The 25,048-nt window shown below is 49.8% G+C and overlaps 9 protein-coding genes across 9 annotated transcripts; 3 read left to right on the top strand and 6 right to left on the bottom strand.

The window, feature by feature from the left end:
* Positions 1 to 1,322: 1,322 nt before the first annotated feature.
* On the bottom strand, positions 1,323 to 3,011 carry BDV37DRAFT_289454 (transmembrane amino acid transporter protein-domain-containing protein; the record flags this gene model as incomplete). The annotated part of the gene is made up of 6 exons (XM_032088469.1): positions 1,323 to 1,966; positions 2,025 to 2,168; positions 2,229 to 2,560; positions 2,621 to 2,693; positions 2,760 to 2,773; positions 2,839 to 3,011. The coding sequence occupies 6 exons, from the start codon at positions 3,009 to 3,011 to the stop codon at positions 1,323 to 1,325; spliced, it is 1,380 nt and encodes a 459-aa protein (XP_031934713.1).
* A 986-nt stretch (positions 3,012 to 3,997) lies between these two features.
* Positions 3,998 to 5,337, bottom strand: BDV37DRAFT_276957 (uncharacterized protein; the record flags this gene model as incomplete). The annotated part of the gene is made up of 3 exons (XM_032085660.1): positions 3,998 to 4,386; positions 4,452 to 5,230; positions 5,288 to 5,337. The coding sequence occupies 3 exons, from the start codon at positions 5,335 to 5,337 to the stop codon at positions 3,998 to 4,000; spliced, it is 1,218 nt and encodes a 405-aa protein (XP_031934714.1).
* Positions 5,338 to 5,717: 380 nt separating this feature from the next.
* On the bottom strand, positions 5,718 to 6,965 carry BDV37DRAFT_276958 (serine hydrolase domain-containing protein; the record flags this gene model as incomplete). The annotated part of the gene is made up of 2 exons (XM_032085661.1): positions 5,718 to 6,799; positions 6,866 to 6,965. 2 exons carry the CDS (start codon positions 6,963 to 6,965, stop codon positions 5,718 to 5,720), a joined length of 1,182 nt encoding a protein of 393 aa, XP_031934715.1.
* Positions 6,966 to 7,797: 832 nt separating this feature from the next.
* BDV37DRAFT_292150 (DNA/RNA non-specific endonuclease) lies at positions 7,798 to 8,877 on the bottom strand (the record flags this gene model as incomplete). Its single annotated transcript, XM_032089120.1, has 1 exon — positions 7,798 to 8,877. The coding sequence occupies one exon, from the start codon at positions 8,875 to 8,877 to the stop codon at positions 7,798 to 7,800; it is 1,080 nt and encodes a 359-aa protein (XP_031934716.1).
* Positions 8,878 to 10,050: 1,173 nt separating this feature from the next.
* On the top strand, positions 10,051 to 10,941 carry BDV37DRAFT_289457 (alpha/beta hydrolase; the record flags this gene model as incomplete). The annotated part of the gene is made up of 1 exon (XM_032088470.1): positions 10,051 to 10,941. The coding sequence occupies one exon, from the start codon at positions 10,051 to 10,053 to the stop codon at positions 10,939 to 10,941; it is 891 nt and encodes a 296-aa protein (XP_031934717.1).
* A 389-nt stretch (positions 10,942 to 11,330) lies between these two features.
* BDV37DRAFT_289458 (putative MFS transporter) lies at positions 11,331 to 13,318 on the bottom strand (the record flags this gene model as incomplete). Its single annotated transcript, XM_032088471.1, has 10 exons — positions 11,331 to 11,342; positions 11,390 to 11,620; positions 11,678 to 11,897; positions 11,946 to 12,430; positions 12,477 to 12,496; positions 12,545 to 12,642; positions 12,690 to 12,745; positions 12,797 to 12,824; positions 12,870 to 13,063; positions 13,118 to 13,318. 10 exons carry the CDS (start codon positions 13,316 to 13,318, stop codon positions 11,331 to 11,333), a joined length of 1,545 nt encoding a protein of 514 aa, XP_031934718.1.
* A 458-nt stretch (positions 13,319 to 13,776) lies between these two features.
* Positions 13,777 to 15,344, top strand: BDV37DRAFT_292155 (glycoside hydrolase family 88 protein; the record flags this gene model as incomplete). The annotated part of the gene is made up of 2 exons (XM_032089121.1): positions 13,777 to 13,839; positions 13,893 to 15,344. 2 exons carry the CDS (start codon positions 13,777 to 13,779, stop codon positions 15,342 to 15,344), a joined length of 1,515 nt encoding a protein of 504 aa, XP_031934719.1.
* Positions 15,345 to 15,393: 49 nt separating this feature from the next.
* On the bottom strand, positions 15,394 to 20,001 carry BDV37DRAFT_292156 (putative C6 transcription factor; the record flags this gene model as incomplete). Its single annotated transcript, XM_032089122.1, has 7 exons — positions 15,394 to 15,761; positions 15,813 to 16,491; positions 16,539 to 17,110; positions 17,162 to 18,029; positions 18,130 to 18,273; positions 18,431 to 18,492; positions 18,562 to 20,001. The coding sequence occupies 7 exons, from the start codon at positions 19,999 to 20,001 to the stop codon at positions 15,501 to 15,503; spliced, it is 4,026 nt and encodes a 1,341-aa protein (XP_031934720.1). The 3' UTR covers positions 15,394 to 15,500.
* A 1,953-nt stretch (positions 20,002 to 21,954) lies between these two features.
* On the top strand, positions 21,955 to 24,995 carry BDV37DRAFT_289462 (OPT superfamily oligopeptide transporter; the record flags this gene model as incomplete). Its single annotated transcript, XM_032088472.1, has 13 exons — positions 21,955 to 22,150; positions 22,215 to 22,271; positions 22,321 to 22,397; positions 22,467 to 22,625; positions 22,689 to 22,819; positions 22,884 to 23,166; positions 23,230 to 23,405; positions 23,462 to 24,068; positions 24,124 to 24,196; positions 24,251 to 24,432; positions 24,488 to 24,605; positions 24,657 to 24,743; positions 24,799 to 24,995. The coding sequence occupies 13 exons, from the start codon at positions 21,955 to 21,957 to the stop codon at positions 24,993 to 24,995; spliced, it is 2,343 nt and encodes a 780-aa protein (XP_031934721.1).
* Positions 24,996 to 25,048: the final 53 nt, after the last annotated feature.

Genomic DNA, 25,048 nt, shown 5'->3' on the forward strand with positions numbered 1-25,048 from the left:
AAAATCTTTGCCATCAGCAATAAATTTCCACGCCATAAACACGGGGCAAGGACTCGGTGTAGGGCCGTCGCTCTCCGTCAGTTTATTTTGAGCTCTAAGATTCCTAAATTTGTCATCAATAACTTTCTCATGTCGTCGCCGATTCTCCCGATAGACTTTTTCCCATCCTTCCTCAAAGGGAGCTGTCACGTGAATTCGTCAGCGCGGAGGTACCTAACCGGAGTCAGACTAGCCCGGTTCTCTGCATGACTTACGCCACGACGTTAGACTCACCAGCAGGCATTCGAGCAAATATCTGCACTGGGCCGTTCAATGATGACGGAAAGTAATGGGTTAAGTTGGCAATATTGAGCTGGATTCCTTGGTTATCATATTGGGGGACATCCGCTTCTGTTGCGCGTTTATTCTTCAGTCTATCCCGGCATGCTACGAAATATATATAACCTGATGTCCAAGCGTACCGAGTCATCGATCCATGATCATTGTACAGCATGAGAATCAAATATAGACTGAAGCAACCTCACTATGCTCACGGTACGCATGTTATGGTCTATGGACAAGATGTAGTAATTACTGAACTGTGGTTGGTCGGGGAGGAAGATATACTAGTAGTAGTTCTACCAGCAGTTCTTCACGCTAAGCCCTACAGACAAACATATCTCCGAAAAGGGTAAGTGACAGATGCGACCAACCGAATGTTAATCTATTAAGGTTCGGCGATTGATGACCGTCGTGATTAAGGTGCCGCCTATCGCCATTGCTGCATAGGACGAACCAAGGAACGCGAGATTTGCTGAAGAATCTAATCATACGGCTAAATTAGAGAAACAGCCCCACAGGACCTGAAGAAAACCAAGCGTTACACATGGAGAGATAAGAATTCTATGGGGGTATAATTGTGATGCATAATCTATAATACAATGCATTGGTCGACTGTACAATGGCCACAATCAAAAGCTCAAAACTCCAATGCTCCCAACTCTAAAACCCATTCACGCCGTGATGCAGGGAGTGTGGTGTTGATATCGTACCCGATGATGTATGAGCTCGGGCGGGCTCGCTAGAAACGGTGGGGTGTTTCCCTTGACTCGGTACAACTGCAGTCGCGAATGAATGGCCGTTTTTCAGGCCCGTAGATATCGACGAATGCGGGCATTGTTGCAAGGGAATATGAATGTAGCGAGAAACGCGACGGGAGGATGCATCGTCATGGTTTCTCACGGGAAAACCGTCGCGAATTGGACGGTGGAAGTCTGGTAGGAGTAGAGTCTTGAGTGATCGGCCGATTAGGAGATTATTATGGAAACGTAAACCACCGGGGTTTATACGGCGTTATTGGCGCAGGTGAAGCTGCCGTGCGATTTATCGTTGTGGATGGCCACGCCGGACACCCACAGACCCAGGGCACAGATCATGACACCGAAAATGAACAAGCACACGTTGCACAGAGTGAGGAAGATCTTCATCGGCGAGGCAAAGTATTGGCCCTTATAGATGTAAAGCCAGAAGACACCGGGAAGACCGAAGGTGAACCAACTGACAAAGAGCGCGCTGACCAGACTGAGCAGGTTGCTGAACACGGGGATGGCCTCGGCAATGATCCAGGCAATGACCCAGAAGACTACGGCCAGACCGATCCAGACACCGATGCTGCGCCAATTCCGCTTGTGCATCAACTCAGTTCCACGAAGCATGCGCACGTAGACGTTCTTGATGGCCACGTGGCCCAGAACCACACCAGCGATGACAATGGTCGGGATGGCGATACCGTAGGCAACTTTCCGCACCACCGGACCCGCGGAGCCCAGAGCGGGGGAGGCGACGTTCTGTCCCGCGTAGCGGTAGATGACGGCCGAAGCAACGGTGTACAGGATGATTTCGAAGCCCTGCAACATGCACAGGGACTTGGGGAAGTCATGTGGGTTCTTCATCTCTGCGATGAAACCAAAGAAAGCGGGATGACCACCTGCGCGCACATGTTAGCCACGTGTTGTTGAACATAGAACATCCAAGAGAAGACTTACAGTACGCAAAAACAATGTTGGTTACTGCGGTGAAGCCGGTGACGAAGTTGGTCTTGCGAGTGAGCTGCATCTCGTCATATCCGGGGCGCTCGATGCCGACACCGATCATAGTGATGACGACGGCGGTGAAGATACTCAAGAAGGCTAGAATTCCATGGTCAACCAACGGACTATATCATAGCGCAGAGATCAATGGGTTCTTACAGGTCACGGCAAGCCAAGAGACGTTCTTCATGGTTCGGGGCAAGGAGAAGATCAAGGAGAGAACCAAGCCAACGACACCGAACACGATGGAACAGGTGCCGTGGTCCGTCAGGGTGTTCATCATGACGGTGAAGGTCAACAGGTGACTGCCACAAGCGAACAGGAAGAACAGCAGCTGTCCGACTTCGATGACATAACGACCGATGGGACCCATGAGGATGAAACCTGCATCGGCCATGCTATGCACGTAGGGATATTTGTGTCGGAATTGTGCGATGGTATAACCCGAGTAGGTGGTGACAATACCAAGACCGACGATGAGGATGATTGCCCTAGAGCGTGGGGGTCAGTAACGGTGGTGTCGCCTGAATTGAACGTGGCGCAATGCTTACGGGATAAGACCAATGGATGCGAGTGTGGCTGGCAGTGATAGGACACCGACGGAGACCGTTTCAGCGATCATGACTATATCATGATGGTTAGTACACTGATTCAAGCATGTATTTCGTCATTGTGCGCGGGGAGTCGTACGGATTCCACATTGCCTATCATAGCACCTTGTGTCAGTCGGGCTTCTAGAAGGATTCCCGGGAATGTCGATCACACATACCACCAATCCAAGGTCTTGTACTTGACCTCCGCCGTCTCTTCAGCACCGAAAGCGTCCATTTCGAGCTGAGGAGGCTCCTCTTTCAGGTTGTCCTCCTCGAAAGGAGGTTTCTCGGAGTCATTCTCCCTCCGATCCAAGCCATGCTCAATATCTTTGACATCCGACGACGCCATGATGATTGCAATTGCAAATCAAATGCACACACGGTGTTGAAGATGTGTGTGCGCGGGGGGAAGGCGTGTTAAAGTAGTAAATAAATTGCAGAGGAAAGAGCGAGAAGGCGAGAGGCGAAACCTTATGGACGCGGGAGGAATGCGTTAGTTAATAGCAGGCGATGATTGGCAAATCGGAAGGCAAATTAAGAGTTTTCCGTCCGACTGGTCCGATGTCGGGAGCACAACCTGCATTAGAGCCGCTGCCGACTCCACTTCGTCAGCATTAGTGTGAGTCAGAGAAAACAGGCCCTGGGCACACGAGGATCGAGACACAATGTGATTCATGAGACGTCGAATCACCTACCGATTGCAAACTAGTGTCGACGGTCTCCTCATCATTGACACACGGTGCTTGAATCCTGTCAATCCGTCGACCCCAGACCCGGCACGTGTGCAATCAAACGGATCTCCAAGGTTTTAAGGTTTGTCAACGGATGCGGCGGTGGCGCAACTCTAATCGGTGGCTTCGTGCGGATCACGTTTGGACTGTTTGACTCGTCTGCGTCTGGGCACGTTCTCTCCGCATGCTCAAAACGGAATCTTCTACGCCGTTCCCGCTTTGGGCCTTAGCGCCTCTTCGGCTCAGAGTTGCCGGCACATGGTCTCGAGCTGGACCCTGACAAACAATTAGGTTGAGGATGACAGATTGTCACTCATATCGCCACCAAACAATGCTTCAGTACTTGTTCATGACTCTCATGTTATTTTCTACGCATGGGGATGATCATGTTGTCATGGAGAGATGAACCCTGACCCAATTCCTGTCTACCCGGTCGGAACGGAACGGAAATGAATAATATCTATTATCTCATCTGGCGTCTCAACCCCGTCTCCCTGGCAGCATAGGGTGACATCCGCAAGGACTTCCTCTCCAGGTATTAGACCTGTACTAGTGCTCGCAACTCCGTCGGGGTAACCGACGAACCCCGCATGAACCTCACGAATTACCGCGCCCAGATCAGATCTCCCCAGCTGGGGTGGTCATTGGAGGAGACTCCACCGGCGAACCCCTGGGCCTCCTTCGCGGCTGTGGTCCAGGGCCCGTCATTTCCCCGCGTCACCACATATTCATAAAATAGAATGTCCCACATGGGGTTGTTGCTGGTGACTCCACGATTGGCCTCGGATATGTTCTGCCACGGGCCATTGACCAGCACTGCTTCACACCGGTACCATTGGGGGTCATAAAAGACGGTGTGGTTCAGGTTATACCTCGCGGCGTACTCGGCCGCTCGGAGTAACAAGCCACCCCCGAGACTATAAAGATCGCTGCCTTGGCTTTGCCCAACACGAGCGCCGTACGCCGTCCACCCGATGCCCGACATGGTGTGGCCTGATGCTGTCAGCATGCCTGCCTTGCCGGTCGGTGTGAATCCGGAAAGTAAGGAGGTACCGTACCTTGATCACGCCCCGCTTCCACCGACTGCCCCGTCTTGGGGTTGTACATGGCCAATAACCCGGCGCAACGATCATGAATGAACGCATGAATGGCATAATTATACAATTGCACATCGTCCAGATACACTGCGAAACTCATCAATGCCTTAATGCTGGCCATTCCGTAGTTCGCCTGCCCAATGGCGACAGACTGTCGGGAGAACAGCCAGTACAGCTGATTGCTGAACCCACTGCCCCCCTGCCATCTACTCCTGGACTCCGTCCAATTCCCTTCCCATCGCATGATCTCAGCTGCGTTGACGAACAGGTCTCCGTCCAGTCCAATCAGCAGCGACCGGTCAATGCCGACAATATCCGTCAGATTCGACCCCCACGCGTCCAGGATGCTGGTGCTGCGGCCCCAATGCGATTGATCGCGGGTGATATACCACATCAGGGCGTTCTGCCATGCGGCTCGCGCGTCATGCGCAAACGACGTATAGTTACTGATTTTACCCCGAGAAATCACAGCGGCGGGTCCCTCCATCGTGTAATTGGCGAGGGAGTATGGGTCGGCGCGGAAGCGTTGGTACGCCGATGCCCAGGGCTCTTTGCTACGGAGCACATTGTCCCGCATGCGCTCGAGGTCCTCATGTGTATGCCAAATTCCGGGATGGACAAAGTCTCCAGGGTATCTTTTGAAATACGGTGCCGTGTCGACGGACTCGAATGGGGCCACCCCAGGGATGGCCGGGAATATACCAGGTATATCGAGTACGGTGGCATGAGCCAAGCCAATGCTGAGGGCAACAATTGCCGCGTATCCGGTTATTACTCTATTCTAAGATGGGGCCCACATTAGGTAGAAGAATGAGAGAAATTGGGGATGGGGACTCACTAGCAGCATCTTCCTGGACCCCCTCAATTTGCTTGTCGCGATCGTGGTAACTGAACCGCAGCACGACGCTTTTTATTGCACCCCACCCGTTACCCCCACCGGGAAGTTGGCTATCATATTTGCTCTGCGCCGAGTGGTTCGCAGATGTCGCATCTCCGACGTCTTCCCCATGGGGATTCCGCAACCCGGAGCTGTGGCCGGCACTTGCTCCGAGCTGGAGCCATTTTAATATCCATCTTATAGCGTACTCTTAAATCTATTACATAATATTTCCAGTACCAAACCAATGCAGGTCCGAAGTGTCTCGCCATTCCCAATTGCATCGTGTCAGACAGGCTGTGGCTTCTTACACATTGTTCCAGGAATACTCCAAGCAAACGAAGTCCTACCTAGACATGACCCACCCGATTAAACCCCTCCCAAAAATCTCTCTTCCAGGCATTCACAAGCCCCGTCACCGTCGGATTCCCAAACGGAGCCTGCTGCGTCGCAAAAAAGCCCGCGACACCCAACTCGCGACTAACCCACCAGGCAATATTGGTCGCCCCGCCCCACGCCAGCACATTCGCAGGCTGCCCTATCTCAGGCGCCGGCCCAGTACACAACACACCACCCAACCCATGATTCACTGCATCATCCGCCATAGGCCCAGCTACAGTTGCCCACGCAGGCCGTAACTCTAGGAGCATCTTCACACTGGCCGAACCAGGCACAAGCTGCGGCGTAAACATCTCCGAGATGGTTTCCGGTTTCAATAGTTTGGGAGTCTCCGAGATCAAATCTGCCAGCACGGCGAGAAAGTCCTTCGCCGTGGAGGAGAGGCCGCTGCCCCCTTCTTGATCTTCGGGGTTATCGAAGACCCAGCTATCGCAGGGTTCCAGTCGTCCGTCGCTGGTTTGCACGGCGCCGTGCATGATTCGTGCGTTGTATTCGGGATGGGTTGAGATATTGAATCGCGGGAAGGGAGCCGAAAGGCCTACTTTCTTCCAGATGTTCTCGATCATGTATTCTTCTAAGGACATCCCGTCATGTAGACGACTGACAACCACTCCGGCCCAGTCGAGGCTACAGCCATATAACCATCCACTGCCCGGTTCGAACACTAACGGATACCCATATTTCTCCGTCACGCGGAGCGAAGGTGTAAGATGCTTTCTGGCCTCTGCCCTAAGACCTAGTAATCGATTGGTGAACGGATATCCCAATCCGGAAGTATGCGACAGAAGATGTCGCGCCGTGATGCCGGTTTTGTTTGGTTCGAAGGTGAAGTCTGATCCCGAGACGTCGGTGAGGATTTGGACGTTGGCGAACTCAGGGAGGATCTCGGCGAGGGGTGAATCGAGGGTAATGAGGCCTTTTTCGATGCATTGGAGGAGTGCGATGCTGGTGATGAGCTTTGTGGCGCTGGCGAGTTTGAGGACGGCGGATTCATGGAGGGGTGCGGCATCTGCGGCGAGGGAGTTGTAGCCCGCTATTTTGTTGTAAATTTCGTTTCCTAGGGTTCATGTTAGGATCTGAGGATGGAGTTATGTTCAACATGTAATACCATTCTTATCTACGCATTTGCATATTACTCCGTGTACCTTGGGGTTTTCTTTGATAGTATAGTCGGCCAGGAGGGCGTCGAAGTCGGACATTTTCTATCGCTTTACAGAGGGGTAGTGGCGTGGATAGATCTAGACTTGTAGGTTCGTTGAAGCATGTGTGGTAGAGAACAATACAGAGAACACTTGGAGGTGAAACGAAGCTGCACGAGGAGCCAAGTTCGTTGCCTAGTTTCCCGTAGTAGGCGAGGGGAAGAAGATGATTCGACAACTTGAGCTGTGTCGAGCTAAACTACACTATAATCTCACCATCCAGGCTTTTGGCCAAAGACGTTCGGCCCTCATGGCTAGACCTTTGAGAACAACCCACTTGTATTTAGCGGGAACCAGTAAGCGTTATCAGGGATAAGAAGCATCCAAGGATACCACTTTGGGGCCATTCAAGAAACTGGAAGAGAACACCTGTTGGACACAGGGGGAACCAGTCAGTAGTTTACTATTTTTGTAAATTTTGTGGGTACTGGGTGACCCACATCTAAAAATATACTCCAGTAGACACGGTCGTGAGACGGTCGGATAGATTGACGTATACCAGACATCCACAACGATAGGATAGACGCTTGTCAGAGCAAGATGGGAAAGAAGAGGACGCGGATGCTCAAATCAAAACGCAAAGCATTAAACCTGCTCAAAGAAGGAAGTGCATGCTTATAAAAGACTTCATCATATCTACAAGCAATCTGTAGACATTTCTTGCAGCACTTTGGCGTTCCATCCAGCTTTTCAACTCCGGTATAGCCTCATTGCAGAAGCCGGATGCTGCCGTTGAGAGCCCCGAAGTAAAGAAGACAGATTATACTCCCCAGTAAAACCCCGTTCTTTTTTCATTTTTTCTCACCGGAAACAAACACTATGACAATACTTATCACAGATTGGATTTCATTTTATCGCTGAAATCCTTAACTGAGATATCGCACTCAACCTCTTTACAGAGCCGTTTCCGCCGCTTGGGATCCAGATTCTTCACAAACTCCAGACCGCTGGCACGCTCGATATGGGCAACATCGACCTCGAAGTCTACCAGCTTCTTGGAGGTATCTATCGGAGCGTTTGGCAGGACGAACGCCCCCAGTGCAACTTCACCTGTGGAACTCTCATTCCCGTCTTCATCCTGGGGTTCTTCCTCCCCATAGACAATCTTGAAGAAATGCGTAGGAACGGCTACATTCGGTGCAAAGTTGTTATTCTCCCTCAGGCTGATATCCTCTGCACCGGCCACCTCACTGGAGCCAATAACCTCGTAGCTAACGCGCCATTTGCCATTGTCATCCTTACGCGGCAGGTATAAAGGACCGGTCACGATCCGCACAGAGGGATACTTTGTGGTCAGATTGCGGCAGAACTCCTCCAGACGAAGCCAGTAGCCGCTGTTAAACCCTTTGCCGACTTGCGGACACATGTTGGACATCTTGAAGGTCTCGTCGAGCGCTTTTTGATCCCACCTCGCATCTTGAGCGGGGACTTGATGCCCGCGGTCATACCCGCTTCTGGAGTAGTCGCTCACCTTTGCGCGAAAAATCTTGGGGATGCTGCGATCTTCCCGAAAGTTGTCCCTGCGTGATGAGATAGTCTGAGCGAGTGATTCTGGTGTTATGTGTTCTGCGACCCAAAGTGGATTCCGCGTGCGACGGTCGTATGCACCGTAGAAAGGGAGGGCTTTTAATTCGTCAATCACTGGGCCCGGGTGGCCGTATTTTAGAATGCCGGTTGGATCGACCTTGGGAAAAATGGAGGGTGGTATCGCAAGACCGGGAGAGGGAATTTGGACTGGAAGAGCTTTGGTTCGGATACCAGGTAGCGGGGAGATACCTTGCGAATCCGGAGGAATGATCTCGAGTGTCGGTTCAGGCTGACGTGATTGAACTGTTGATGTGTATAGAAGCGCAGCACCTGCACCTGCTGCAGCGCTGGCTGCTGCTATCGCTGCTTGTCTTATTCCAGACATGGCACAATGTGGTCAACAACCCTTCTTGCTATTGTGTATTTTGGAATTAGTCATGAGTTAGCTGAACATTGCCTCCTGCAGTAGAAATGGAAAACGAAAAAGGAAGAAAATATATGTTATGAAGCACACAGGATGTTGGAAGAACAGCGAAAAGAAAATAGGAAGACGGACGAAGAGCAGTTTATGTGGAAGGAGACGCCGCTACTCTGCCTGCATGCGATGCATCGGTTACATCCCGCAAGATATGATATCATACAAGAAGCCCTCAGTGGTGCAACTCCGTAGCTGGGTAGGATTACAGCCACTCATGATGTCTAGAAGTCCGAATGCATCGAAATATTCTGCCACATTGACTGACATGGACCAACATGACACTTGAGACCAGTGGATCCACGAGCCCGTCCAATACCGATGGTCGCACTCTAGTTAGAGCAGATAATTTGGACGGTTTAGGTACCGGTCACAATTTTATGTTAGCTAGTCCTGAGATTTTTCAGTGGATCCCAAGAATGTTTATATAACATGCTCACCCAGTCGTGAAGCCGGAATTTTGTCCCCCCTGCCGAGATTGAAATTCCTCGCCCTACCTGTGCTCAAGTTCCAGAAATGCATGGGTTGTCTTCATGCCAATGATGTTGTCAATACTTGCGGTAGTACTGGAAGACCTATTTCATGCACCAGTACATATGTTGGCAACCACCAGATTTGCTGTGGCGAGTACACCGTAGTAGCTTTTAGAGTTATAAAGGGAGGCCACGTATGAGGGGTGTTGAATGCTGGGATATGTCCACCCAAGCTGAACATAGGTTCGGCCCGGTCGGCAAGCTTGAGGTTCATGTCCACTGGTACCCTACCTAAAATGGCAAGGCAATGAGACAAAAAAATGCAGCCGAGTATGTATGTGGAAAGGCATGCAGAGCTCAAGGGTACACCAACGAGGCAGCCTTTGAGGTTCGCGGGACCTTAAACTTAACGACTATACCGAGCTTCTTGACCAAGCCAACCAGTGTCTTTGTGTGAAATGTGGAAAATAGAATAATATGAACGGTCAAATCATGCTTGGTAATGTAGCATGTTAGGGTTCGACCCAATTCACGTGTTCACGACTCCAAGGATGTAAGCGCCAGCTTTTTTTTTGTTTTCCAGCGGATTGAATTCCAACCACTTTCCAACATGCTGGGCTCTAAGCCTTACCCCGCTCCTTTGGTGATCGCACCTCAAAAGAGCGACCAACATACCCATACAATTATTCTTCTCCATGGCCGTGGCAGCAACGGCGAGCGCTTTGGCCAGGTCTTCCTCGAATCAACCGACATCGCGCGACGTCTGCCAACAGTGAAATTCGTCTTCCTGACCGCTAGGAAACGTCGCTCCACGGTGCTAAAACGGATCCCCATCAACCAGTGGTTTGACAATTACTCATTGGAAGATCCAAACACCAGGACGGATTTACAGGTCGATGGACTTGAGGAAAGTAGTCGTTTTTTGCGCGGATTGATTGATGAAGAGACACGCCTTTTGAATGATGATTATAGTCGCGTCATCATCGGGGGACTGAGTCAAGGTTGTGCCACGTCCGTCTTCTGTCTTCTTGGGGGCTTTCCTGAAGATGGCGAGACCAAGCAGCTTGGCGGATTTATTGGAATGAGCGGGTGGCTGCCTTTTCAACGAGAGATATTGAGGTTGTTGGGATCTGGTGAAGATGAGTCTGTGACTGAAGATGATGATCCTTTCTCTCATGACGATTCGGATGGTGAGAATGTCCCGGGACATATCCAGACGATCAATCATATTCGAGATATTCTTGGCCTCCCGTCTTTGCAGCAACCTTCCTTGTCCAACTTACATGCGCCTGTGTTTCTGGGGCATGGCGCAGCAGATCCTAAAGTGTCGGTAGACCTAGGACGGCACATGGCATCTACCCTTTCCGAGGCGTTCGGGATGGACGTGACTTGGAAGGTGTATGAAGAGTTTGGACACTGGTATAAAGTGCCTGATGAGATTGATGACGTTGTGTGCTTCTTGAAGGAAAAGGTTGGGGTCCCGTGTGTCGATGTGCTTTGAGCCATATGAGGATTTGGAGTTCGCCTGGGCTACGAAAGGCGAGACTGTATCGCAGTATATCGGCCTACTTAATGGTTTAAGTGATCTATTCAGTGGCGACACAACGGTCATGTACCACAAGCCTTTTGAAAAAGGCCACTAGGGCGCGATTTAGGGGCAGGGGAGCTTTTCAAGAGCGATAATTCGAAGGCGCATTGTGGGGAACATCCTAAGCCCATCCTCTGAACCACACCTTTCTCCATTGTCTCGACTTCTACTGGGAGGACAGCTGCGTAGCCTACTTGACCTCGACAAAGAGCGTTACTGGGTCATGAAACTTGGAATTGAACGCTATACGTATATGATATACCTGAATCCATCCAACTATAGCGCACGTACGAAACACAAAGCTAGTATACGTACTACAACCATCAGCAATGAGCGAAACAGAATAACAGAACGCACTTACCCGAAAATCCGGATTCTCCACATCCGTCATATCCAAGAAAGCGCCTGAGTGGCCGATATCTTCAGGACTACCATTCTCAGCAACAGGGACTGCAGTAGCGTCTGTTTGTCCTTTATTCCGACGAATTAAGAGCCATCGCGTCACAAGTAGCGTGCCATTCATGATTCCATAGAGACAGAAATGGGCCGTGAAGCCTTTGGTGTAGCGTGGTGCGTCGGAGGACTGGAATATCTATTTGTTCTGTTTAGTTGAGATGGGCTATGGTGATGGTCAACGGGATGTACATACCTGTGGTGCGGTCGCGTTGCCCGCGGCCCAGGCAATGAATGTCATGGCAAGTACAGTCGACTTCTTCGTTTGGCCGGCGACATTGCGGGAGATTAGTGAGAATAGAAGGTTTCCTTCGGCCCAGATGAACTGCGTGCAGTAAAATGCGATCAATAGGCCAACCCTTGTAGACTCGGTTGGCGCGATAGTGAAAATAATGGCGGTGCCGATTATGGGAGGGCTGACATGGTATATTAGTATATACTATCAGAAGCAGGACGGTCCTTACATTGTCCATAGGTGCATAATCCAGATGGTTTGGTCCGTCCAGGACGACAACGAAGCCCCGCCCACCATGACGGCGCTGGTGACAGCACCCTGTGCGATATTGAGCAACTGTGTTTGCAGCGTGGTAAATCCGAAGCTTTTGATGATGATATTGGAGAAGACACCTAAACCACCAAGAACAAGTGTACTTGACACCTGCATGAGGACATAAAGCCAGATGATAGGGTCCGTGAGGGCTTCCACCAGCTGATATCGCTTGAAGGTCTTATTTTGGATCCCGGTTTCGTTTGCCCGGACCCGTTCCACGAGCAGACGTTTGTCATCCTCGGTGAAGCATTTCGCTTTCATTGGGCTGTCGGGGAGGTACCAAGCTAGGAATACAGCCCAGACACAAGTTGCCACGCCGAGGACGAGGAAAAGAAGTTGCCAGGACTTGATGGCATGCCCTATATAATGGCTGGTGCCCCAGGCCATGATACCTCCTACCTATGTGATGTTAGAGTAGTATGGATATAGGTGAGAGAATGAGTACCATCATCTGGACGCCCATCACTGCCACAATTAGTCATGAGAAATGCTCGCGGGGAGGCTAGTACTTACTGCAGTTCCATAGGCTTGTTAAAATTGGCTGTTCCTTGCGGGTATACCACATGGACGTCATCTGAATAAAGATTGGCTGGACGCAAGATTCAAAGCAGCTGGGAAGAAGTTAGAGTGATAACATGTCCAAGACCAGTAGACAAACCCCAAGAGAAATCGAACGACCATCAACCCAGGAAAGTTCGTGGCGGCCGCGCTGCACTGGGATATGTCAGTTGCTGTCATCGTAGAGCGACATCAGGCCGGACATACTGCGATGACCACTCCCCAGAGAAATACACTATTCCAGTCAATCATTATCCTCACATATCGGATGCAAACTCACTTTGCCGCAAGGTACTTAGCGACCGGTAATTTCTGAGCCAAGAAGTTGGTCGGATATTCCCCAACAAGCACTCCAATGTACAAGATCGTCCCGAGCCAGTTATATTTATTGCTATCGAGACCGGCATCCTCCTGAATGCCCATGATAGAACTGAACCCTAGAGTGCCTTTATCAAGCGCTTGGCAGAAGTACGTCTGTGCCATAGTATTAGTGATGGTAGCTGTCTACCCTCAACACCTGAAACATACCCCAACCATGCATACGAGTATTCGCTTATTGACCTTCCAGAAAAGTCGTCGATCGGTAGCTTTGTCGATCTCGACCGGAGGGCCAGATGCATAGGCTGCGGTTTCTGCGTCGACCCCCGCCAGATGTTGAGGTTTCTCGGGCGGGTCAATATGCTCATGCTCGGAGGAAATGCCTTTACGGTCTGCTTGGATGTCGGCCATTGTGTGTGAGAATCTTTAGGGTAATGCTGATAATGATGGAATGCAGTCGCGAAGTACAAGATCTATGGAGGCATTTGTATGTGAAAAGATGCATGTCTTTACACTCTAAGCGGGGGCCATCGCGTCGCAGGCTCACTATTAGCACTCTATATTAACTGCCGTATTGCCAGTCGTGGAGAAGAAATCTGGGGAAGCACCGTGTCGTCGGATGAGGTCCGGTAGTTGCTCCGTGACTCTCGATGTTCGAGTTGCCGAGATCTAACCGGCGATGCTCCGGCCATTCCTCCGCCGCCGTGCCCTACTATGAGTATCTGACCGTTCTCTATAGAATATAACAACACAGCACTCTATGAAACAGGGATATTGACGTTGAAAATTATATCTCTTCGCGCCCGGGATTATAGTCTCGGCACGATATCTCCACCATTCTACTATCTACAATCCAAACCAGTATTAAAATGCACGAAAACACCACAATATCAGCGAAACGAGCGCTAGAGACATGGCGGAATGGAACAGATGTAAATTACCCCCTCTGTGAATAAGCAGCGAGAAGATATGCTGACAACAACAGTCCCCTAAAAAGGCTAAGACGAAAGAGTTCTCTTGCGAAGCCACACCCTCCCTGCTAGTCAAAGCACTCTACTCCGAATCCGCAGCAGCAAAACTCTGGAACGTGGCGAGCAAAGCACTGGACAATGCAGCACCACCAACACTCTACCCAGAGTACACAGGCGCAGATGGTGTAACCTATGTCTACCGCACTCTCGATTTCTGGACATCCGGCTTCTTCCCCGGGTCGCTATATCTCCTCCTCGAACGGCAGACTCTCTATCCAGATTTCTACGACGTACCATGGAGAGTCAGTAAAAAAAGCCCTCTACCCCATAAGCTTCAGCTCCAATACCTCTGCCAATGGTGGACAGAAAATTTACACACCAACGCCGCGAAGCGAGATACTCATGATCTGGGCTTCATGATCGCGCCATGGGCCATGAAGGCATGGTCGTTGAACCGCGATCCGCAGGCCTACAACAGTTTAGTTTTAGCCGCGCATTCCCTGGCTAGTCGGTTCGACGAGCGCGTTCAGTCATTGCGCAGCTGGGATGTTTGTCATACGAAACTATATTCCTTCACGGATCCCGAGAAGGATTTCCTGGTCATCATCGATAACATGTTGAACCTTGATTTGTTGTTCTGGGCTGCGAAGGAGACGGGAAATTTAAAGTTTCACGATATCGCGGTGGCGCATGCGCGGACCACAGCTAAACATCACATAAGATCGGATAATAGCACAGTCCATGTGGTTAATTATGATGCGAAGAGTGGCCTGCCGAAATCGAAGTTCACACATCAGGGATATAGCGATGGGAGCTGTTGGGCTCGTGGCCAGGCTTGGGGCATCCTAGGATTCATGCAGACCTTCGAGTGGACGGGGGAGATGGAGTTTCTCACGACGGCACGAAGCTTGGCTGATTATTTTATCCGTCGTTTGCCTGACGATGGTGTGCCGTATTGGGACTTTGATGCTCCTGTGGACTCGTCTTGTCCAAGAGATACCTCGGCGGGTATGGTGGCGGGCTGTGGGATGTTATTGATTTACAAGGCGTTGAGAGGTGTGGATGAGGAGGGCGCTGAATTTTATTTGAAGTCTGCAATAAGGATTTTGGCAGGGACGGTGAAAGGGTTCATGACTCCTGGCGATCTCAGGTTCGAAGCTGGGGCGTCTGATACCGTGGTGCCGACGTATCCCGACGATCTGCCTGAGCACAAAAGGAGGCAGTCAGGAGCGATTCGGGTTACGGATTCTCGACCGACACATAATGGGAATGGGACTTGTAAGAGAACACCAGAGACCATCCTCGATGGTGCGACGATAAATAACTACGAGTTTGCTACTCGTCGCTGGGCAAACCATGGTCTTGTCTATGCCGATTATTATTTCATGCTGATGGGAAACATCCTCTTAGAGCTGGGACTGGTTAGTGGGACAAAGATTGCTATCCATGGGGAGCATTTGTTATAATGGCGATTTGCTGTGACTAGACCATGTCTCGGTAGAGCACGAAAAGCTCACACAGATTCTCGAATAGAGGTATACGCGATAGATTATAAAATGTCGAAGTTCTGTCATGTTGGAGCTCTATTTGCAGGTATATAAACGAGAGCAGAATCTAGCTTCCTAAGTACTGTGGCCAAGATGTGCGGATCCTTCGCCCATGGCAGCCGCTCGATCGACTTCCACTGCCCCATAGCGACTAATCCTCTGTCCAGGACTTAGTGTTGCCTGCGGATGCTCTGGCGACGCGCAGTTTAATACAATTGGTGCATCAGTGTATAGAGAGCTCGTCGCGTTGTTCCAGATGGATACATGTGTTGGTTGAGAGTTGAACTGGTCTCGATCTGCCAGTGAAATACCAAATGGATCTATATCGGTGAAACCCTGGAGAGTTTGCTGGAATGACAAGGGAAGAGGAGGGAACGCCAAGCCAACCGAAGTATCAGAGTGATTATCGGGTATAGGTAGTGGGGGCTCCTGTTCCACGTACGTATGGCTTGGTAGCACCGAGGAGCCATCAAGTACTGTCGGTGTAGAAACGGTTTCTACATGCTTGGAGAGTGCTCTATCGTCAGTATTTTCAGAGTATGCCGTCTGTCGGATATCTAAGCTGGGTTTCGATAGCGCAGGGAAGTTGTCCCTTGCTTGAACCAATCGCTTGGCAAAGCCCGAGGCGAGGTTATCCTTTTGGTTATCCTGTACATTTTGGGGCCCTGCCCATCGGCGGGAGATCTCGAATAAGCTGGCAATAAGGGAATCCAACGAGCTGGGTATTGGGGTACCGTAGTACTTGGAATGTGTGAGGAGCATTCTACCGGCAATAAAGAGGCAGAAGGAGAACTGGGGGTTCGTGAGGATGGGAGAGCAAAGAAGGAATTGTTGGCCAATAGTGCTGATCTCCGAGGCAGCCTCGAGACATGTTTCTGCCGATGATGTTGAAGGTAGTTTGACCGGGCAGGACTTCCAGTGTAATGGCGGGTAGGCGATTCCTTGGTGGAGAAGTATTACAGCTGTGTTGTGTGTTGTATGTGCAAGAGTAAGGTTAGGGTCCATGATACCATCGGCATTAAGCACTGACGCGTCTCGCCATTTTGGCGGCAGAAAAAACTTCCATCTGAACAATCGTCAGTGTTTGCTATCAATCCAGGAAGGATCACTTACTGGACCATACGGAGATCAAGCTCTTTGAATCGCATGAGCCAGAGCTGCGCTTTGTCCGCATCTCGGATGTCGAGGGCGTGGTGAAGAAAGAAATTGGTGACTAATGCAAGCGACTCCGTGGCTTCGATGCAGTAAGCAAATCCCCCGATACAATCTTGCTCCTTTGGATCAGCCGTCATCCGGCTCTCTGCCAGTAAGGGGCGATGTGGGCTGGCGGCTTTTGCGTCTGAGATGCCAAAATATGGCGGCCTTGCTTCAGTTTCCTGCTCCCAGAGTGCTCCTTCGCAGGGTAGTCTCCGCTTAACATCTGCACTGGTCAGACTGATATTCCAACCGGTGGATACACTGCAGAAGCGATCCATCAGAAACACGGTCCAGAAGACACGTCGTCTTTCTTCCGCTTCACTCCAGGAGGTGGATGGTTTCAGAAATGCCATGCGCCTTATTAAAGTTTCGCCAGATTGAGAATGGCTGGAAAGATGCTCTTCTTCAACGCTCAGCTGAAGCTGCTCTACTGTGCGAGCCATGCCTCCTACGATGGACCATGACGAGGGGCCGCGTCCACGACCAATCTAGATGGAGATCAGCAATTCTGCGGACGGTGAAAGGGATGATCTGCGTACTGTATCAAAAGCAATGATGACTAACGCCTGGAGATTCTCAACGGAGAATGACTCCATACTACTCAAGATGACATTCTGCCTACTTCTCTCTGCCAGTTCAGCCTTCTCTGTATCGCTTCCTAGGCGGCTATCGCTAGAGAACCGACTACACAACGCGACAATAGCATGCAGAATATGGATAGCCTTCTGGCGTCCCTTGTAGGTCTGAATCTGTTCTCGAAATTTTCTGACATGTAGAATTGGAATCCAGTGGTGGATGTTCGCAAAGTAAAATTCAACCAGATGGTGCACCAGGTCCAAGTTGAGGATGTCAAAGTCTGTCCCTCTCCTTAGTAACTGCTGTGGAGTAGACACCACATCGACCTTTCGTCGCTTTGGCGACCGAAAACCATTATCCTCATTGGGTTCTGCCTCTATTGAAGACTCTGCTTTGTCCTTGGCCTCGGCAAGCTGTGACATTGAATTTTTCATGGCTTCGCGCGCGTGAACGAATTGTCTACTCGGCGTTTCCTCATTATTCAAATCCTCATCCGGAGCACCAGGGAAGGCCGAGTTAGGATGGAGCGCCTCCCAGACCTGCTTCCACAGAACGCTTTGCCCGAGAAACATGTTCTCCAGTGTATCAATCCGGCGGTAGAGCTGATCAACGGCTCCTGCGCGTAGCCCAGGCTTCAGCCGACGGTCATCGTAAACGCATGCGACATCAAAGCGCACGCATTGCGAACATGGCTGCTCACGACTACATCGTGCCTTTTTCTTGCGGCAGGACTGGCAGGCCGGGATATCGTCTTCTGGTTTGGTGGCGTCCTGGTCTTGTTGTTGCGGTCGTTGGTCCTGTGCGGGCCGACCGTTTGCCTTAGAGCGCATTCTGTCGATGGTTCGGACTGATAATACTAGTCATTTGTGATCTTGATGCCATATCAATTGCCGTGATGACGGATTAGGTGCATGTTCCCCACGGGGCAGACAAGTTGCATGATTGCGGAGATTGTTTTTCCCCCGCATGGAAGGAGAAAAGTAGCGCCGGCGGATTTATCGGAGTCTCTCCGAAGCCTACATCTGGTGGAGCTGAAGCGAAGATCGTCGCATAGAACCAATGAATATGGCTTGAACTGAATGCTCAGCAGTTCCCTTTTAGGTAATATTCCGGTTCGCCTGCTTGGCACTTCTGCTGCTTACACTGGTTGCGTTTCTATCTTACTAACATTGTTGTGCAAGAATGTGGGACATGTAATTGATTAAAGATAATAGAGGTTATGTCAACACAACTTGCGGGGCATGGGGAGTCTCTGTACAAGTAGTTTAGGGTTATGAAGACGATTGGAACCTGTCTGCGTGAACCAGGAAGAAACTCACTCGCTGGTTTACTATTGCTCACTGGTAAAGTTCAGTCCCTCGACATATTCATTCGCAAACATGGGCACAAAATCCGCAGTATAGTACCAGGATGGTTTAGCCATGTTGTCGTCGATTACCTTGTCGTTAATCTGTAGGTTGACAAAGGTGACATTTGAGATATTCCGATCTTTATCATATCCCAAAAACAACGAAGGGTTTGCATGGGATCCATGGTATACCAGATCCTTCACGAAGACATTCCGAATGCCCCTACCCGGCGACGTGTTATACTTGGAGTTATACATCACCCGAAAATTGAGTAATTGCCCCAGGCGGAAATTCTCGACTCGTACGTCTTCAATATGAACGTTCTGAATCAAGTTACTATCTCCAGGGTTGATCGCAATGCACCCCTGGTACCAAAGTTGCGGCTCGCGATGATCGAGGATGTCAATATTGCGGATGGTGACCCCGTCCATGGTCTCAGGGCTATCGGTATTCCCATGCGTGCCGATATTGATAGGGTGAGCCCAGTCCGCCCAGAGAGATGAGTTCTGTACCGTAATATTCTTCGAGTCGCCGTAGTAGTTCCAGCGATGCTGGTAAAGAGCGATATTATCGTCGGAGTTCCGTAGAAACACCCCATCGATCAGAACATCCTCGCTGCAGAAGAAGTCGATTCCATCGCCGTTGCCGGTGGAAGACATCGATCGGATTCCTAACATGGTGATATTTTTCGATGTACCCGTTGTGACCGAGAACCCTTTTGCTCCGAGAATGAGAATGTCCTTTACCAGGATATTGCTCGACCATTCGATAAGTACACCACCCGATGATCTTGGGTTGATCACGCCCCGACCCTGGATCAAACCGCTGGTCGCATTCTGAAAGGCTATTCGAGAAGTAACAACTGCACCAGGAGCAAGATATACGGTCTTACCGGATGGTACGACCAATGTTCCGTTCTTGGAGGAGGGGCCGTTGTCAAGGCCGGGTCCAAAGTAGACCACGTTTGGATCATGTTCACTGGGAATGTCGGTCTCAACAGCATTAGTGAAAAGTTGCAAGGTATCAAACACATCGTCATTGACTTGGACTACGACATTGCGCGGTAGGTCCAACGTAAAAGAGATCGTATTTCCTTGCACAGTCGGCGAGATATTATATGAATATGGTCTTATGACGACAGACCTTACTGGCCCATTATTGTAGGTGACGGAGATCATAACGGGTCCTTCAAAGTCGAACAAAGCAAAGGAAGTGTTGTGCTCGAGTCCCTTTCCGGACGTGGTATTGGCTTCTGACACGATGGCGTTGTAGGATTCAACGGTATGCAAGCCCCCGGTAGATTGTTGAACCTGAATGGTGTAGGCATGTGCCAGATCCAGCCCTTCCGGAAAACTATATGTCTTTATGCTGCTATTCAGGGCTGGTGAAGCAGAAACCCATTGTGGGATGAAGAATGTAGCCAATAGAACCCGAAGAGTCATCATGTTGAACATGGTTTGCAAGAGGGTGACATCGTCTTCTCACTACGTGGAACATAATTCAAAAAAGTACCTTTATAGTCATCGGGTAGATGGAGCTTATACAGTACCTGGAGTCGCCATGGCTTCCTGCCCGCCAAATCCCCCGATCGTACAATGGAGGTGATCCGACAATTGCTCCGTCGTGCCCTACAGTTGTGTGCACTTGAACCTGAATACAAAGTGCAAACCAGCCAATATTACATATATCTATTTGCCCTGAGAGCCGGGCCGACATATAGGTGTGTATGAGTGTAATCAAATGTCGACTTAATAATTATGTGAAGCGGTAAGAGTTAAACCGTCGGAATTTTCCATGGATGTCCCAGTGTACCCTCTTGTGCAGAGCGAAGGAGAGATCAACCACGAAGTCGAACAGCGGACGAACGCTTCCCATTTTGTCTGCGGAAAAAGCGATCGAAGATAAGACCCTGTAAGCAACATCTTACAGTAATGCTCGCCATGAGCGATCAATGATCGCTTGACGCGCAACCATTCCTCGGTATTACAATACTTGTATATCCCCAGCGATAGTTGAATGCAGGATGTTATAGGTCTTAGGCGACGCGCGCACTAAAGGGTGTATGGAATTAATAGAATAAAGGATTGTGGAGTAAAACAAGGAGAAAGAACGTGGTCAATTGCGCAATCAATATCTGTTCCTTGTGTGTCTGGAGAATGCACGGGCGCGATAATTGTCCGCTGGCTAGCTTCAATGACAAGCTTAAAATCTTCAATAATCCCCGAGATTTTACCGGTCGTAAAGTGAGGGACATACATCAGCCTTAATATCACGTCTAATGCGTACAAGCTCGCGTCAGAGGCATGATCGTTCACCGAAGTGGGGTAGTAGCGATGACGCCACTTAGGGCACGGATTGGTATTCGTCGTGCAAAGTTAGCATGAAGTCGAGAACACCGTACATTTGACACCTACAGTTGCCCCAAGTAAACAATAGCGATGTAAGACCAATAAATCTGGCATTCTTTGTGCTAGTCGACATGATCGCCGTTTTCTGGGATGCTTGACTGAGTTGAGTAGCAGGTTTTACTTCGGAAGTGGGTGCCAGTTATGTCGATTTTGGGTTTACGCCGTTCCATTCGCATGGCCACCGGAGATATCTGCGCTGTAAACGTCAGCCACGCCAATTCTTTGCCAATAAACTAAGGGTAAACAAGAAAAAGTAAGCAATGATTGCACGACATCGGTTAGTTCTCGAACTCGGCCCGGACCGACGCCGAAAATATTTCTCGATGTGCATGCTCCAATTGAGATGCTTCTATCCACGGTTACCAACGGCCCAGCTGCGGGCTGGACCTTCTTTGATTCTGCTATCAGTATATCTGCTGGTATTTTACCCTATATGGCAAATTGGCTATCAGTTCTAGATATCTGAAGTCGGGCATGATGAACCCGCGGGTGTGTTAGGTTCCCACTGCAGCATGATATTAACCATAGGTGCACGCTAGAAATTGAAAGCAACTGGGTACATTGATATCTTACTTATTTCTTTTCCTTACATATATGACTGTCGAAAACATACTTTAAATTTTGATTTATCGCTGTCTACTTTCTATCTTCTACATGTTATATCGTGGCCCGAGTGGGATTTTCAATTCGTGATATCATAGACTCTTGAAGCTCCACTGGAATAGCTCCACTTGCAACATAACAATTTCAAGCCCTTATAAGACGTCTGTGTTCCGATCCACTAGCGTTATGATGTGATCTATCATGCTCAATAGCGTGATAGACACCCTGCCATATTTTGTGGGTCTGCTGTAATCCTTCCTCACAGCAGCCTGTAGTCTGGAAAACCCCCTTGCGTTATATTTATTGATAGACTCTCGCTGTAGTTCCCCGGAATTTCCTGTAGAAGGCCTCTACCGTAATAAATTGGCAAAGTATTGGACTTCCCTTACTTTCGCCATGCCTTCTGAGAGCCCTTCAGATATTAAAGCCCAAGGTGGCCAAGATGACCACAAGGGCGGGCCTACTGTCGAGACTCATACGACAGATTCAGAGTCAGGCAGAGGGGTCGATGAGATGCAAAAGGCCGGGGAGGTAAACGAATTACCACCGGTAGAAGCATTTAAATGGAATGTCGATGGGGATCAATCACCGTGTGGGTAGCCCACAGACAAATGTTAGCTCAGAGCCATGTATGAACTAACTGGAGAATATTGCAGTCCCTGAAGTGGCCGCATGCGTGTCTAACACGGATGATCCAACCATGCTCTGCAATAGTGAGTCGCTGAAACTTTCTGCTGGTCGCATGTACTGACTCTATCTCAGCTGCTCGAGCGTGGATACTAATGACAATTTTCGTTATGTTATTTTCGGGCGTTAACCAATTCTTTGGCCTGCGATACGTATGTTGAGCACCCTTGAATCTCTAACATGCGTGCGCTGGATCAAGCTTTGATACTGACTGGATCAAGCCTTCTCTCACGATCGGTTATGTTGTAGCCCAGCTTCTCGTGTTTCCCATCGGTCGGGCATGGGAAAAGCTTCCCCGTTGGAGGGTACCCTTGGGAAGGCTGTCATTCGATATCAACCCGGGAAAGTTCACTGTCAAAGAGCATGCATTTATTGTCATCGTCAGTCATCCTTTTCGAATGCAGATCTTAGACACTGTTGCTCACTTGCGAATGAATATATAGTGTGTCAATATCAGCGCTTCTACGCCTTATGCGCAAGGATCACTAATGGCAATCATTCACCCTCGGTTCTGGGGACGCGACTTCGGACCAGGCTTCTCTTTTCTGTACCTTCTGACCACCCAGATGATAGGGTAAGAGACTTAGTTGCAAAGAGAGCTTTCTCAAGTCAGATATACTGACATACATTTTGTCCAGCTTTGGTCTGGCCGGCCTTGCTCGTCGGTGGATTGTCTACCCAGCCGCTCTCATCTGGCCCACGTCTCTTTCCTCCACCGTTCTCTTTCGTGCTCTTCACGAGCGTGAAGATCGGTCTCCTGCAAATGGCTGGACCATCACTCGATACCGCTTCTTTGCTTATTTTACAATTTTCGGCTTCGTGCTTTTCTGGTTCCCCGACTATATCTGGACCAGTCTCAGCTCGTTTGCGTTTATCACATGGATTGTGCCTCACAACCAGGTGGTCAATACATTGTTCGGAGTGAGACCTCCCGACAGTTAACTCTAGATTCGTTGTCATAGTCTAACAGTCGTGGTGATACAGATGAACTCGGGCTTAGGGCTTCTGCCCATCAGCCTCGACTGGACCGAGATAAACTACGCCGGGTTTCCACTGACCACTCCGTTCTACATCACTTGCAATGCGTTCGCAACGATTGTCATTTTCTTTTTCTTCCTTTCGCCCATTCTCTACTATACCAATGTCTGGAACAGTGCTTAGTAGGTGCATCTGATTCTCACAAGTTGTGTGGCACAATATCTAACCGGTTTACTAGCCTACCACTCCTATCGGCGAACACGTTTGACAACACCGGCCAGTCCTATAACATCACAAAAGTGGTTGATGCTAACTTAAACTTTGTCGAGAGCAAATACCAAGCCTACTCTCCAATGTACATCTCTATGGCGTACGCTCTTACTTACGGCCTCGGTTTTGCTGCAGTCACAGCCGTGATCGTGCACACCTATCTCTACAACGGTCGCGAAATCTGGGCCAAACTCAAAAACGCGCGCGCCGGTGGCGAGGACATCCATCGTCGACTAATGCATGCTTATAACGATGTGCCGGACTGGTGGTACGGAATATTGACCGTTATTGTGCTCGGGTTGGGCGTTCTCACCGTACGATACTGGGACACGGAGTTACCCGTCTGGGGATTCCTTGTCGTCTGCTTTGGCATGGGTGTCGTATTGATCCTGCCGGAGGGAATCCTACAAGGCACGACTAACCAGCGAGTGTTTCTAAATATCATCACGGAGCTAATCGCAGGGTATGCATATCCCGGAAGCGCGATCGCAAACACCATGGTCAAGTGCTACGGGTATAACTCAATTAAGCACGCCATGGACTTTGCCCAAGACCTCAAAATGGGACAGTATATGGTGCGTAGATATTTCAATACTCACCTATGACTTCACTAACGTGCCTACGATACAGAAAATCCCACCACGTCCCCTCTTTGCCGGCCAAATATATGCATCTATTATCGCGACCATGACTCAAACTGGAGGTGAGCTTCGGTATTCTTACCCGACAAGAGCCACCCACTAACAGGAACGTGCAGTTCTGCGCTGGATGCTTGGGCATATATCCGGGCTCTGTGACCCTAAGAACCCCAATCGCTTTACCTGCAATGGCTCCAAGGTGATGTACAATGCATCCATCATCTGGGGAACAATCGGTCCACATAGAATGTTCCAACAGGGACAAGTATACAACAGCCTCATGTACTTTTTCCTCATCGGCGTACGTTCTCACTTGGTCAGAAGTCCATTATATTTCCTGGGCTAACACTTACCAGCCCGTTGTCACTGTCATCGTGTACCTCCTTTACCGGCGATATCCCAACAGCTGGTTAAAGTACGTGAACGTACCGATCTTCTTCAATGCCGCTGGCAATATCCCACCAGCTACTACAAGTGAGTGAACAGGTTTTTTCTTTTCAGGATTCAACACACTAAACAATTCAGCGCAATACTCCCTCTGGTTCATTGTCGGCTTCATATTCAACTTCTGGATCCGCCGACGCGCGTTCGAGTGGTGGAAGCGATATAATTGTGAGTTCTTTCGCCCGATTGCATCCATAAGATTAATACTGACTATTGAGCACAGATCTCCTCCAGGCGGCCATGGATACAGGCACTGCTCTGGCTACGATCCTCATTTTCTTCGCATTGAGCTACACCGGTACCAAGCTTAGCTGGTGGGGCAATAATGTTGGGTCTAATACTTATGATTCGCAGTCTGTTCCCTACCTAAAAGTCTCCGCTGGGGGCCATTTTGGTCCGGGGCCTGGCGAGTTCAAGTAGGGGTGGTTCTGGTCTTCGGCTCTGGAATTATGATCCTGTCGGTCGTCGTGGTT

The sequence above is a fragment of the Aspergillus pseudonomiae genome (assembly GCF_009193645.1).
Source record: "Aspergillus pseudonomiae strain CBS 119388 unplaced genomic scaffold BDV37scaffold_160, whole genome shotgun sequence".
Classification (NCBI taxonomy): Eukaryota; Fungi; Ascomycota; class Eurotiomycetes; order Eurotiales; family Aspergillaceae; genus Aspergillus; species Aspergillus pseudonomiae.